This window comes from Malaclemys terrapin, chromosome 22, assembly GCF_027887155.1.
Source record: "Malaclemys terrapin pileata isolate rMalTer1 chromosome 22, rMalTer1.hap1, whole genome shotgun sequence".
In the NCBI taxonomy this organism is placed as follows: domain Eukaryota; kingdom Metazoa; phylum Chordata; order Testudines; family Emydidae; genus Malaclemys; species Malaclemys terrapin.
This window is the reverse complement of record NC_071526.1, coordinates 12974946-12987788: the sequence shown is the minus strand read 5'-3', so window position 1 is coordinate 12987788 and position 12843 is coordinate 12974946. Positions and strand designations below refer to the sequence as shown.

At 47.3% G+C, this 12843-nt stretch overlaps 1 protein-coding gene across 1 annotated transcript; it reads left to right on the top strand.

Moving 5' to 3' along the window:
* Positions 1–2966: 2966 nt before the first annotated feature.
* NDUFS5 (NADH:ubiquinone oxidoreductase subunit S5) lies at positions 2967–10298 on the top strand. Its single transcript, XM_054012071.1, has 3 exons — positions 2967–3071; positions 7523–7740; positions 9925–10298. The coding sequence occupies exons 2-3, from the start codon at positions 7525–7527 to the stop codon at positions 10027–10029; spliced, it is 321 nt and encodes a 106-aa protein (XP_053868046.1). The 5' UTR covers positions 2967–3071; positions 7523–7524; the 3' UTR covers positions 10030–10298.
* The last annotated feature ends 2545 nt before the right edge of the window (positions 10299–12843 follow it).

Sequence of the window (12843 nt, the reverse complement as noted above, 5' to 3'; positions counted from 1 at the left end):
GAGGGGGCTGGAGCAAACAGCTAATCAGCACATGGGAGAGAACTCTCCAGAGTCAAAACTGTAGAAAGCCATCAGTAGAATCCTTGCTGCTGATCCTGCTTCTGGGTTTGCTCCTGCCATGTTGACAGTTGCAGGTCTCTGGGGGTAGGATTAGCTCCTTCCTGCAATTTTTCTTCCCCACAGCAGGGCTTGGTGGGTTGGAGGTGTACTGCAATGGCCTAAGGACCTAAAAGGTGGGAGTCACCCCTGCATCGCTTTTTGTTGGGGAGCAACTGGCACAGAGCATTAGCCCTAGCTCAGCTCTATCTTTCCTATTACTGCCTCCATGCTGCAGTACCCACTGAGGCTGCTTCTGTGTCTGCTCCGGCTGACTTAGGGTGACCAGATGTCCCGATTTTATAGGGATAGTCCCGATTTTTGGGTCTTTTTCTTATAGAGGCTCCTATTACCCCCCCCACCCCCGTCCCGATTTTTCACATTTGCTGTCTGGTCACCCTAGGCTGACTTGAGAGTTGCTCTGGCCCCTGGAGTTGGTTTGTTCTGGAATCTTTCTTCCCCAAGCCCACGTGGCTTGAGGGATGGGTAGGGTTACCATACGTCCGGATTTTCCCGGACATGTCCGGCTTTTGGGGGCTCAAATCCCCGTCCGGGGGGAAATCCCAAAAAGCCGGGCATGTCCGGGAAAATCGGGAGGGAGGGCTGGGCCGGGGTCGCGGTGCTGGGCGCGCGGTGCGGGGCTGGGAGCCGGGCCGGGGCCGCGGGGTCGGGCCGCCGAGGGGGTGCGCTGGGCCGCGGGGCCGGGAACCGGGGGGTCGGGCCGGGAGCCGGGCCGCCGGGGGGGTGCGCTGGGCCGCGGGGCCGGGAGCCGGGGGGTCGGGCTGGGAGCCGGGCCGCCGGGGGGGGGGTGCGCTGGGCAGCGGGGCCGGGAGGTCGGGCCGGGAGCCGGGCCGCCGGGGGGGGGGTGCGTTGGGCCGCGGGGCCGGGAGGTCGGGCCGGGAGCCGGGCCGCCGGGGGGGGGTGCGTTGGGCCGCGGGGCCGGGGGGTCGGGCCGGGAGCCGGGCCGCCGGGGGGGTGCGCTGGGCCGCGGGGTCGGGCCGCCGGGGGGGTGCGCTGGGCCGCCGGGGCCGGGAGCCGGGGGGTGCGCTGGGCCGCGGGGCCGGGAGCCAGGCCGCCGGGAGCCGGGCCGCCGGGGGGGTGCGCTGGGCCGCGGGGTCGGGCCGCCGGGGGGGTGCGCTGGGCCGCGGGGGTGCGCTGGGCCGCCGGGGGCCGGCCGGCAGTGCTGGGCGGGCCGGGGGTGGTCGGCCGGGGGCCAGGGCCGGCACCCCAGGGCCCGAGCCGACCTAGGCTGGAGCCGCCGGGGGAGCCAGCCTGGGCCGCACCTCCTCCCCCCCCCCCCCTTACCTGCCCAGGCTTCCCGCGAATTAAATGTTCGCGGGAAGCAGGGGAGGGGGCGGAGACTTTGGGGAGGGGGCGGAGTTGGGGAGGGGGAGGGGGCGGGGCCAGGGCCCCGTGGAGTGTCCTCCTTTTGGAGGCACAAAATATGGTAACCCTAGGATGGGGGAGCCGCATTTGGGTCTCAAAACAGGAAACGCCTGCATGGTTTAAATTGGAGATCAGTGCTGAGGCCTTGCTAAACAGCGACTACAACATTCCACTGGCTGTTTTTATGTTTAGCAATAATGATTAATCAAGGTGCAGGGTCTTTCCTGGGGATTAATCACCGCTCTCAGAAGGGGATCCAGGAGTATCAAACAGAAATGAGATCAGCCCTGAACTGACAATTACCAGGGCTTTGAACATTGCTAAGAACTATCACGTTCAACAAAACTAACACAGACTGACAATGGAGTACTGTGTGCCCAGAGGTCTGGAATAAAACCACTGGGGATGCAGCGGTTGGAAACAGAAAGCAGTGAGCTGGGAGCTAGATATTTTCTGGATACACTTGTATCATTTCAGGAAGGATGCAAGGTCTAAGGACTCATTACATCATCCCATCTCTGACAATTGATGGATTGTTAGGTGGTGTTTCTTTAATTGCTAACAAGTGTCTACCGGCCCTTGGGAAACCCTAACAGGAAAAAAAAAAAAAAAAAAAAAAGCCAATCCCCAAGACTATCCCCTCAACACACACATGTCTGTACAATAACACATAATACTGCTCTACCTCCTTCCAGCTGAGCAACACAAAGCGCTTCTCAGGCCCTCATTAACCTTCTCAACATGCCTCTGAAGAAAGAAAATTATCTCCATTTTACTGATGAGAAATAGAGATTAGTGAGATCTTCCAAGGTCACAGAGAAAGCGAGCAGCAGAACCAGGAAGAGAACCCACCCCCCAATCCAATCGATCCTACCCACTTCCCAGATCAGGCAGTAGAAACCAGGAGTTCTCTGCTGCTCTGACTGCTGGATACCAGTCCCCATTCTGTGCACGAGAACCCGGGACACTACCTCCTGCTCTGTACCCGAGAGCACTTAGCTCAGATTTTTTAAAAGCAGAGGGCCAGAGGCGTTTCAGGCCCATTTGGCACCGGGCATGTATGTAACTCTGAATCACAAGTGATCTGGCAAGGGATGGTGGGAGCCCTCCGGTTTGGTGATTGGTTATGAGTCTCCCAGACCACAGTGAGGTTGCCCTGTAACATGGAGGACACTGGGGAACTGTCACCCCCCAGCCTGCAGGGGAGCTGGGGAACTGTCACCCCTCCAGCCTGCAGGGGACACTGGGGAACTGTCACCCCCCAGCCTGCAGGGGAGCTGGGGAACTGTCACCCCTCCAGCCTGCAGTGGGGCTGGAGAACTGTCACCCCCCAGCCTGCAGGGGACACTGGGGAACTGTCACCCCCCCAGCCTGCAGGTGGCGCTGGAGGTGTATTGGGGAGACGACTGGTCCCCCTCCAGTTCGCAAGAGACGCTCTCTCTGTATTTCTCTATGATTCCTTCCCCGTGCGGTGACTCCGAGCCGTAAAGCACAGCGCGGGTGGCGTGCGACGGCGCGGTTAACGGCAGCGAGTGTCGTAAAAGCCCCGAAAGGACGAAGGAGGAGGGCGCGGCGACGGCGGGTCGCAGGTGAAGCTCCTGGGTGGATTGGGGGTGTGTGTCTGTTCTGGCGGGTGGGGCCCGGCTTCTGGCTCGCGGGGAGCCTCATCTCTCCTTTGCTCCCCGAGTTGTGGGGGGCGGGCCACTGAGCTGAGCGGTCAGATTCCGGCTCTCCCTCCCCATCCCCCGCGCAGCCCCCGGAGTGGGGGGGGCGGGGGCTGCAGGCCCCGCCCTGCACTCCCGCCAATAGGGGTATGGAGGAGCCAGGGGGTCGCTTCAGGGGTTGCCCCAGCTCCTCCCTGGCCTCCTGCCTCCGCCCCCAGGGGTGAGGGGGGGTTGCCCCAGGGGTTCCCCCCACTTTTCTTAGTCCCCTCCTTCACCCCCCCCCCAATCCATCGTGCAGAGGTGTGGGTTATTTTTCGGGGATGGCAGCCTGTGAAACTAGAGTTGGTTGTGGCTTTCAGGTTGTTCCTATTATAAATAATTAGCAGTGCTTGCCTGTATTCGCTAGTGGTATTTCTTGCTGCTTTTTGCAGCACTCAGCAACTTCTGATCCAGTTTTCAGAGATGAAGAAATCTTTGCAGGATAACTGGAAGTTTATCCACCTATTGAGTTTGATTTTAATTAAATCTACCTTGCATCTATTCTGTTGTCAAACTATTTCCCATTAAGGAAGAAAATTATGGCTACAGAGGTTTCTGGTACAAAAGACACCGTTGGGAACAAGGGTTTTTCAGGTTTTGTTTCCATGCTTCTGAAACATATCCACTCTTTGCCGACAGATTTGGAAATGTAATGTCTTGATATTTCAATCACATCTCAGCTGGTGCAGAACTCATGCAGCTGATCTGTGTTTGATTTCCTTCATGTTGAGTGCTTCCGTTACGTTCGTAAAGTCTGGGAAACTAAGGGCTTGTCAAAACTGGCAACAGTGCTTTAACATGGCTTGTGTAGTCGCGGCAGAGGGCTGGGAGAGAGCTCTCCCAGCGCTCTAAAAAAAACCATCTCCACGAGGGGCGCAGCTCCCAGCACTGGTGCACTGTCTACACTGGTACTTTACAGCGCTGAAACTTGCTGCGCTCAGCGGGGTGTTTTTTCGCACCTCGAGCGAGAAAGTTGCAGCGCTGTAAAGGGCCGGTGTAGACAAGCCCTGAGCTTCTCATAGAGCTCAATGGGCTTCAGGTTCATCATTACATTGGCTGAAGAGAAATCAAACTAGTTATCAATATACAAAAACATAGGGTCATAAAACTTAACGAAGTCTTGCTTTATGTCCGCTCTTTGTTCTGGTCGTGTTTTTCCATCAGTTTGGTATGGAATCTTAAAAAAAAAAAAAAAAAAAAAAATCTTTACACTTTAGCTACTTCATCTTAAAATGGTACCTCTCTGTGTACACATCAGTAATGCAGAGCTTTGATTCTTCCAACTGCCTCTCAAAATTGTCAACACAAGCCACACTTGGGGGCAGGGGGAGAACACCTGTAAATTTCCATAATATAGGTATATACACCATCTTCAGTGAAAATTTTATTTAAAGTTACTGGGCAAGCATCACGTAGTGACTTGAAACAGGTTTTAATTGCAGGCCAGTTTCTCAAAAGGTGGTCAACTGCTGGGTTAAGGGATAGCCATCTTCTGCTCACATGTCTCAAGTACTTCTTTCCTTTCAATAAACTCAGAAAAAACCTTTACCTTCTTCTCTGCACTTTGCAGGTTGTAAATTTTCAACACAATCATTTCTACATCAACGAACAACAGATTGCTAGCATGTTTGCAGGTATCGTGGGTTATGTGTGCAAGGTAGTTTGCCTTCAGAATGCAGTCATTTTCAGCAATAACTGATGCATCTGTGAACTATGGCAAACACAGCGTGGTGTATTATACAATTAATGTTAAGCTGATGTTTCTCTAGGCAGTTCTTTATAGCATGATGAATCTGCAAGTGGCGTTCATCACTGTCTTCAATGCAACCCACTTGATTTTTATGAACACCATTTGATGTGATAAAGTATCCCAAGCACACTGGAAACATCTTTCTTTTCCTTTTATTTGAGGCATCAGTTGCTACAGAGGCCTTGGCTACACTTGGGACTTCACAGCGCAAGCGTGAGTGTAGTTGCGCCACCAGCGCTGCGAGAGAGCTCTCGCAGCGCTGTATGTACTCCACCTCTCCGAGGGGAATAGCTTGCAGCGCTGCGAGCGAGCATGCAGCATTGCAGGCTCTGATTACACTGGTGTTTTACAGCGCTGCACTCGCTGCGCTCAGGGGGGTGTTTTTTCACACCCCTGAGCGCAGCAAGTTGCAGCGCTGTACAGCACCAGTGTAGCCAAGGCCAGAGAAGTACATAGGCTGTTGTGTTGGCATTGGTAATAAATCCGTAAACAATTCCTCATGAACTTTGGGGCCAAAACATTGGTCACCAATAGTTCTGCCTTGATTCTTTCACAAGACCGTTAACAATATTTGAATCATGAAACATTTCACTAGCACGCTTATTGCCACAGTGCATGCTGTTGTAACTAGGGCCATGTGGTGGATGGTTGCAATTTCTCATGCTGCAGTTCTGTCACCTTCAGTGTAAGAGCCGAAGAATTTGTTAATATTTTGTCATACCTTTGACGTGTGCTTTTCTTATGTCCATTGTTAACTGTGTGCGGCCTTAGGTCAGTTTTGCCTCCGTGCTTGATAGTGAATTCACACCAGCAAAAAGTACAAGAGGTTTTTCCAGAAATCCTATAGAAGTCAATGAATGCTTAAGTGTTGTTAGGATTAGAATCTTAGGCCTTGCCTAGACTTAAAAAGAGTTTGCTGGTATAGCTATATTGGCAAACGCTCCTAGTGTAGATACAGTATTTACAGGTAAAAGAGCGCTTTTGGTGGTATAGCTTATCATAATACCTAGCTCTTATACAGCACTTTCCATTGTTAAATCTCAAGATGCTTTATAAAGGAGGTAATTTATAATTATCCCTGATTTACACATGGGGAAACTGAGGTACAGAAGTGACTTGCCCAAGGTCACCCAGCAGGCCAGGGTCAGAAGAGTGAATAGAACCCGGTCTCCTGAGTCCCAGTTCAGTGTACTACCCACTACACTGTATAAGCAAAAACACTTTTGTGCCAGCATAATTGTATCTACACTGGGGCTTTTGCCAGTATGCAAATGTCATAAAAAGAATCACAACTCAAGCAATATTCTATACTGGCAAAAGTTTCTAGTATAGACCATGCCTTGGACCATAAGCTTTCTATGGCAGGGGTCATTTTTATTTTTGTGTCTCATACTGCACCAACCACATTGTTGGGTGTTGAAATTTCAATTAAAACATATATTTATAAATATACTGAAAACATTAATAGATTTTTTTATTTTTACAAAATCTAAATTTGGGACATAAAGTAGATGACAATATCATATTAATTATACATTTAAAAAAGTTATGTACTGCCTTGTTGGTGAAAATGCAGACTAAAAATTCCACATTTGCTACTTAGCATTATTGTCTCATTCTAGTAGTTCCACAATCTGTAGATCGTACAGTCTCTCTTCCCTGAATAGCCAATAGTGTAAATAAACATAGAATGCACACCTGGGGCCAAATACAGCAATCGTTATTGGGTTAAGTCCCCTGTGACTTCAGTGGGAGCTTAGCCTGAGTAGAAAAACTGAGTAAGAACACAGGGCTTATCATACAAACCTGAGCCATACGGTACAGTATCACAGTTGTTAAAGATCATGCAACCCTAAGAACATGCAGAGAAATGCAAACAGAGGAAGGTACCAACATCCTACATGTCGCATATAAAAAAGGTGTTGAAAATTCATGGAGATCTATTGCAAAAATGCAATCATAAAGTACATTTAACTTGCATCCAACGCTTTTGAGTGCAATTGCCCTTTGGCCTGCCTACTCTAGTTGGGAGATCAGAGACAAGGAAAATGAAGAGATTTACAAGGGCTTGTGAATTATAACCTCCAAGATCATACAATCAAAAGGTTTGCATATATAAAAAATATCTGCGAGTACATGCATATGTGTGTATATATAAGCAGGTCCATGTATAACTTTAACTGAGTCTGGTGTGAAATACTATTTTATCAATGCATTTTATTATGAATGAACCTTGTGTGCAACAGGAGCCATCCATAGAAATGCCATTGAGTGGATATTTTTGTCATTTTAAAAAATGATTCCAGAACATTTTCTCTCTCTTCAAATGCTAAAGAAGTTAGCTTATATTACCTCTACCTGCCTTTCTGCAAAAAAATGGATAATATATGTTGGATGTATGTTTAACTCTTGCTTCTGCTCTTGTGAAAATAAAACTTAAATGAATCACTTGGGGAAAAGTATTAATTGTGCACTAAAAAGCCTTATTTGAAATATCTGCTTTCATATGTTTCTGTTTTACTGAGCTAAATCTCTAGACTAGTCTTATAACCGCCATTCTTTATCTCCCTCCTCACTTCCTGCTCAGCCATGCCATTTTGGAATCTCCAAGATCAGTTGGGAATCAATGTGGACAAATGGATGCTGCATCAAAGCTCAGAGCAGCCCTACAAACGGGCGGCTCTGTGCCATGCCTTTGAGAAGGAATGGATTGAGTGTGCCAATGACATTGGGCAGATTCGTGCACACAAGGAGTGCAGACTAGAATATGAAGACTTGCAAGAGTGTGTTAATAGGCGCAAAACGGTAAGAAGAGATGAGCTAGATATGGGCAGGGGAGGGAGTGGGAATGTATATTACACACAGTGTGAACACGGAGATAAATAATAAGGGCTATGCAAAATTTTCAGTCCAGTACAAAGAGCAATAACCATACACCTGTTACTAACCCCTAAGGCCCAACTTCTGCCTCCAGATAAACGTCTGTGATTCCTAGTGACTTCAGTGGGAGCCTGAGAGCAGAATTTGACCATAGAAATGCAGTGAGAAATTTAGTATTCTGTAGAGAAAGCAGAGCAGAATATCATCAATGGATTAGTCCTATGTCTGACTCTCAAAACCATTTTTTTCTTGGAGATTTTGTTCCTCGTCAGTGCCTGGTTATTGTTGGGATAAGTACGTTGTAGAGTCTGAGCAAATAACCTTGTAGTTAAATTAAGACATGGAACTCTTCAAACCTTGACAATGTTTGTGTTTTATTTGTAAACTGGACATACTCTCAGAAAATGCTCTCTTCAGTTTGGTCAGCTCAGCAGGAAACCCAATGGGTCAGGTGACATTCCTGTCTTGGGTAACTGAGTTACAGAGCTTGTGGAACATTGCAGCATGCTGTTTACTTTCCAGGAACTTCAGCTGTGATCCACCCAACTTCCTGCTCCCTGATTCAATAAGGAAAACATGGATTTGGGATCTTTGATGGGTAGACCTGCCTTTTTAAAAGGATGCCAAGGACTGTAGTAACAAGGGATATCAGATGGGCCATTCTGAGTTTTATTTCCTAGTTTGTATTATTGTTTCCCTGCTTCCTGACTGCAAGGTCTCTAATCGTACTGTAGTCACAATGTGCTTGTACCGTGGAGTTGTTATAAACTAAAATGTTGCCCATTAAGCTGATACACACATCAATTAGTAACAGGTAACTGAGCATATGTTATAAAAATAGTTTCCCTTGGAGGAGATTTAGTGGTTATGTAGCACTGTACATTTTCGAAATGGTTTATGAACATGAGCCCTTACAATGCTGAACCCGCTTAGATAAGGTTAATTCTCTCTGATCTTATGGGAACACAGAGACAGATCAGTTTATACGTGCCGCTTATGTGTAAGGGGGCCATCACTGCCAAGTTATTGGGGACACAGGGCAGAAAGGGACTTCAGGAGGAGTAAGGTGGAAGGAAGTTTAGTGTTGTTGCTTACTCAGAGCATTGTAAGCAAATAATAAATGAGGTTAAAGGCTGTGGGGTGAACTCTCAACTCTGAATTTTCCCTGTGGTTTCTATGAAAGTTGTATCTTGACTCAAACCATGTGATTCTTAGTAATAAATGTTTTATCATATGATAGCTGAAAGACCCCAGTCGGGACTGGAGCCCCATTGTGCTAGGTGCTGTACAAACAGAGAAAAGACAATCCTTGTCCTGAAGGGTTACAGTGTAAAGGCAAGAGTTTCTCTAGTGGTTGCAACTGTGTGAATGTCCCTTGTACTTAGGCATATTAGTGACTCCATTCATGGAGAAGTCGGCTAGAATGCAGTTTTCATTGCAATGCAAAATATGCTGGGTTACTCAAATGTCACCCATACTTTGGCCCACTTTACTTACTTGTTTGTAATTTTTGTCATTTTTTTTAATTGGTTTTTCTTTTTTTATAACACAAAAACCCCTCAGTGCTCCTAAAACACTATATGCAGCTCTTCATCCATAATAACAAGTGTGCGTGTGTGTGGCTGATGGAGGGCGGGAAATAACATGGATAAGGAAACAGATTCTAGTTTAAAGTTTTCCTGGGAGTGGTTACAAATGACAACGGTGGAAAGATTTTTAAAATTCTGATAATGTCTATTAAAAGACAGAAAGACAGATAGTAAAATATAACCGTCTGTAACCCATGAAACGTTCATGCATGTGTGTGGTATTACAGCCCCTTCAGTTGCAGCCACTGTTGGGACGCATGACTACGTTTAGTTCAGGTTTTCCATTCCATCCAGTGGAGCAATGCACACATTGTTGTATAGATTCTCTTTGCAATTATACTTTGTTGGGAGGGGACGTGATAATACTGTTTTTACCTTGTAACTAGAATGTCCTAGCGCATTTGTGCCAGGGTCCTGACCTGTGAGGCTTTGAAGGAAGCTTCACTATTCCCGCTGCTTCTCTAGTGTCCTCTTTTCCTCCTACACAATCTTTATTCCTTAACTCATTTGTCTTTGGCAGATAATCCGTCTGATGACAATTGTGGCGCAGAAGAAGCAGCTGATAAAGGAAGGGAAATACACACCACCTGAACACCACAGTGGCAAACCGGAGGCCAGGCCTTGATCTGCTGCTGGTGACATCGAGTCCCTCTGACAGCACAGCTAACCATGCATCACCCTCTGTGCACGTGTTGTGGGAATGAAACTCTTCTGTTAAAGTTAGCCCAGGTATGCCCTGTGTGCAGCAGTTCTGCTGCTGGCTGTCTCTCTCCTGCAGGCCAGCCCTGCAGAGGATAGATGTTCTGAATAAAGGACGTGTCACCTTTTAGATTAAGTGACAGCAGTGTCTGTAACTGATCAGTTCAGAAATTAAATCTCTCCTTTGGAACCCTCCCCTCGGCTCTGTCTTGTTTTTCCTGAGGAGTGGCGTATGGGTTAGTGTCCTGAGTTTGAGAGGGATCCTAGTGGCACTAGAGCAGCTCACAAATGCATTGTAAAATCTCCTGTGCTGACATCTGGGGCCTGATCTGCAAAGACACTGGCTGCCAACAACTCAATTGAAGTCCATGGGAGCTGGGAGCGCACAGCACCCCTGAAAATCAGGCTGTAGCTACCTGCCTTCCGTTCGTTACTTCTGTGTCCTTTAAAAGCCCCTGCCACATATCTTAGTATAGCATAAACTAGGCTGTCTGATCACGCAGAAAGGGGAATCTGCACATTGTTCTATCTGTAATTCCAGGAGATCATTGCCCATCACCAACATTCTTCCCTTCGGAAATATCTTTACAGCTCTGTACTATATTCATAGTTCTACCATAAAGCTTCAGTGCCCAAATCATAAACTCAGTCCAATTTGGATCCAAACTTCCTTAAAGTTCAGCCGTTTGGATCCTGGATTCTGGGGCAGGCCTTATCTCTGCTTTCTCCATGTGCTGTTAATTGGATCCAGCAGGAGGAGCACAAGTAGAAATTTGGAGTCCGAAGGAATCGGGAAGATTGACTGGCTCATCGTCTTGTGTCAGCAGCTGGAACACGGAGCCAAACTACAGCATTTAGAACAGCTTTCAGAAGTCAGGACCTTTCTGTTAGGGCATGTGTGTGTGCATCTCATGCAGTGCAGCATGTCCAAAATATACAACAGGAATGACAGTCCATTTACAGCCTGCTCAGTTGCTTCATGTGCTGTGGGATCAGTATATATATTGGACACATCAGGGACCTGGGACATTTAAACTGGGTGACAGAACTTCATGGTAAAATATAATATTTGCATTAAGATCCAAAAAGTGTTTGGTCACTGTAGAGAGACAACATGGGTGAGGTAATCTGTTTTATCAGTGTAGATTTCCTCCTGGCCTATCACCTGCAATGAGTTGATTTTTGCCCGGTAGCAATAAACTTTGCTTTTAAACCCTGTGTGTTGGTCTGGTCAACCTGAAGAAGAGCTCTGTGGCACTTGGAAGCTTCTCTCTCTCACCAACAGAAGTTGGTCCAATAAAAGATATTACCTCACCCACCTCGTCTCTCACATATCCTGGGACCAATACGGCTGCAACACCGTAAGTCCAATCAATTGTGAAAGTTCACTTTGTGTTCTGGGCTCTCCTAATGGCAACAGTCCAGACAGGCTCTGGGTGTCTGTGGCAATTCCACTTTCTACTACCTTCTACGCTTCTGTGCACCGTGACAGCTCCCATTCAACGCTTAGGAACTGGGGCATGGTACTCTGGTTTCTTATCTTTTCTTTACAAATGTGAAAGCTTTATTTTTGTTCTTCATTTGCCTGAACACCTAGCTGGTTTTGGAAAATGGTTGAAGCAAATGTGTACCGGAGAGCAAAGAGGGGAAATGTGTATGCTTTAATCTAGGGCTTTTAATACCCAGGGATTGGGATTTTAATGTTTAATCTTTGATGCATGGAGTCTATGAATTTCTTGATCCTCTCAGAAACCTACAACAAAGTTGATGCATGATGATAAAAACACTATAAATTACTGCAGACAGACCAAAATGCTGTTTAGAAGGTGATAAAAGCTTCTCATTTTTGACTGAGGATTTATTGTTCTTTAATTCTCTCTCTGCTGATCCCTGCATTTGTCCATTGTTCGGCAGAATATTAAGCCTTATGCATTAGCATTGAGATACGAACGGGCTCCTGGTCTCAAAGAAGCTGATGAAAGATGGGTGAGAAAAAAGAGACTCATGAATCTGTTGCTTGCAGAAATGTCTTCAATAATCATTTCAGGGGAAAAGAACTCCAAGTTCACAGAGTAAATTGATTTATGCTCAACTGGTATTTTCTTACGTTTGCTGGACCATGAACCTTCGAAACTTCAAGGCTTGTTAAAGGAGCTGGCATTAAATGTTTGGGAGGAGACTGAGCAAAAGAGCTAGATAAAGAGATGAGGAAGCATCTACTAAGCCAGCTGTGTGGTCTGTAAATCGCTCTGTTAGGGGAGAGGCTCAGTTCCGCTCTCCCTCCAATATGAAATTGAATGATTAACAAAGCTTCCTACTGCACACTGTGAAGTCAGCAAGAAAATGTAGCTTGCCTGGATGTGTAAATCTCCTCGCTGCCTACAGAGAAAAGCAAACAGCTAATTATCACTGTCTTCAAACACCTGCACCTGTCCTGGGGCTGGGTGGGTAGTGTTGCTGGAGGAACAGTTACTGGGTAAAGTACAAGTTGTCTCCTAATTGGAACAGGCCAGATTAGTAAACTAGTCAGGATACAGAGCCTTTCCTCTCAGGCTCCTGGCTCATGTGGCAGATGGTAAAAAGTTGTTGTTGCACTGAAATCTGTTGGGTGGTTGGTGTGAAATGAGTTGGGGGTCTCAGACCAGGTCCTACTGGACAAATGCCCTCATCACAAAAACTCAGTCTCAGCAGAGAGGCCAAGGGCTGAGGTGATGCACACGGCCAAAGGCAGTCCTGGCCT

Bases quoted from the DNA above. Each gene is read 5' to 3' on its own strand.
- NDUFS5 (XM_054012071.1), top strand. From the start codon at position 7,525: ATGCCATTTTGGAATCTCCAAGATCAGTTGGGAATCAATGTGGACAAA. The intron at 7,741-9,924 runs GTAAGAAGAGAT...TGTCTTTGGCAG, and splicing joins GTGTTAATAGGCGCAAAACG to ATAATCCGTCTGATGACAAT.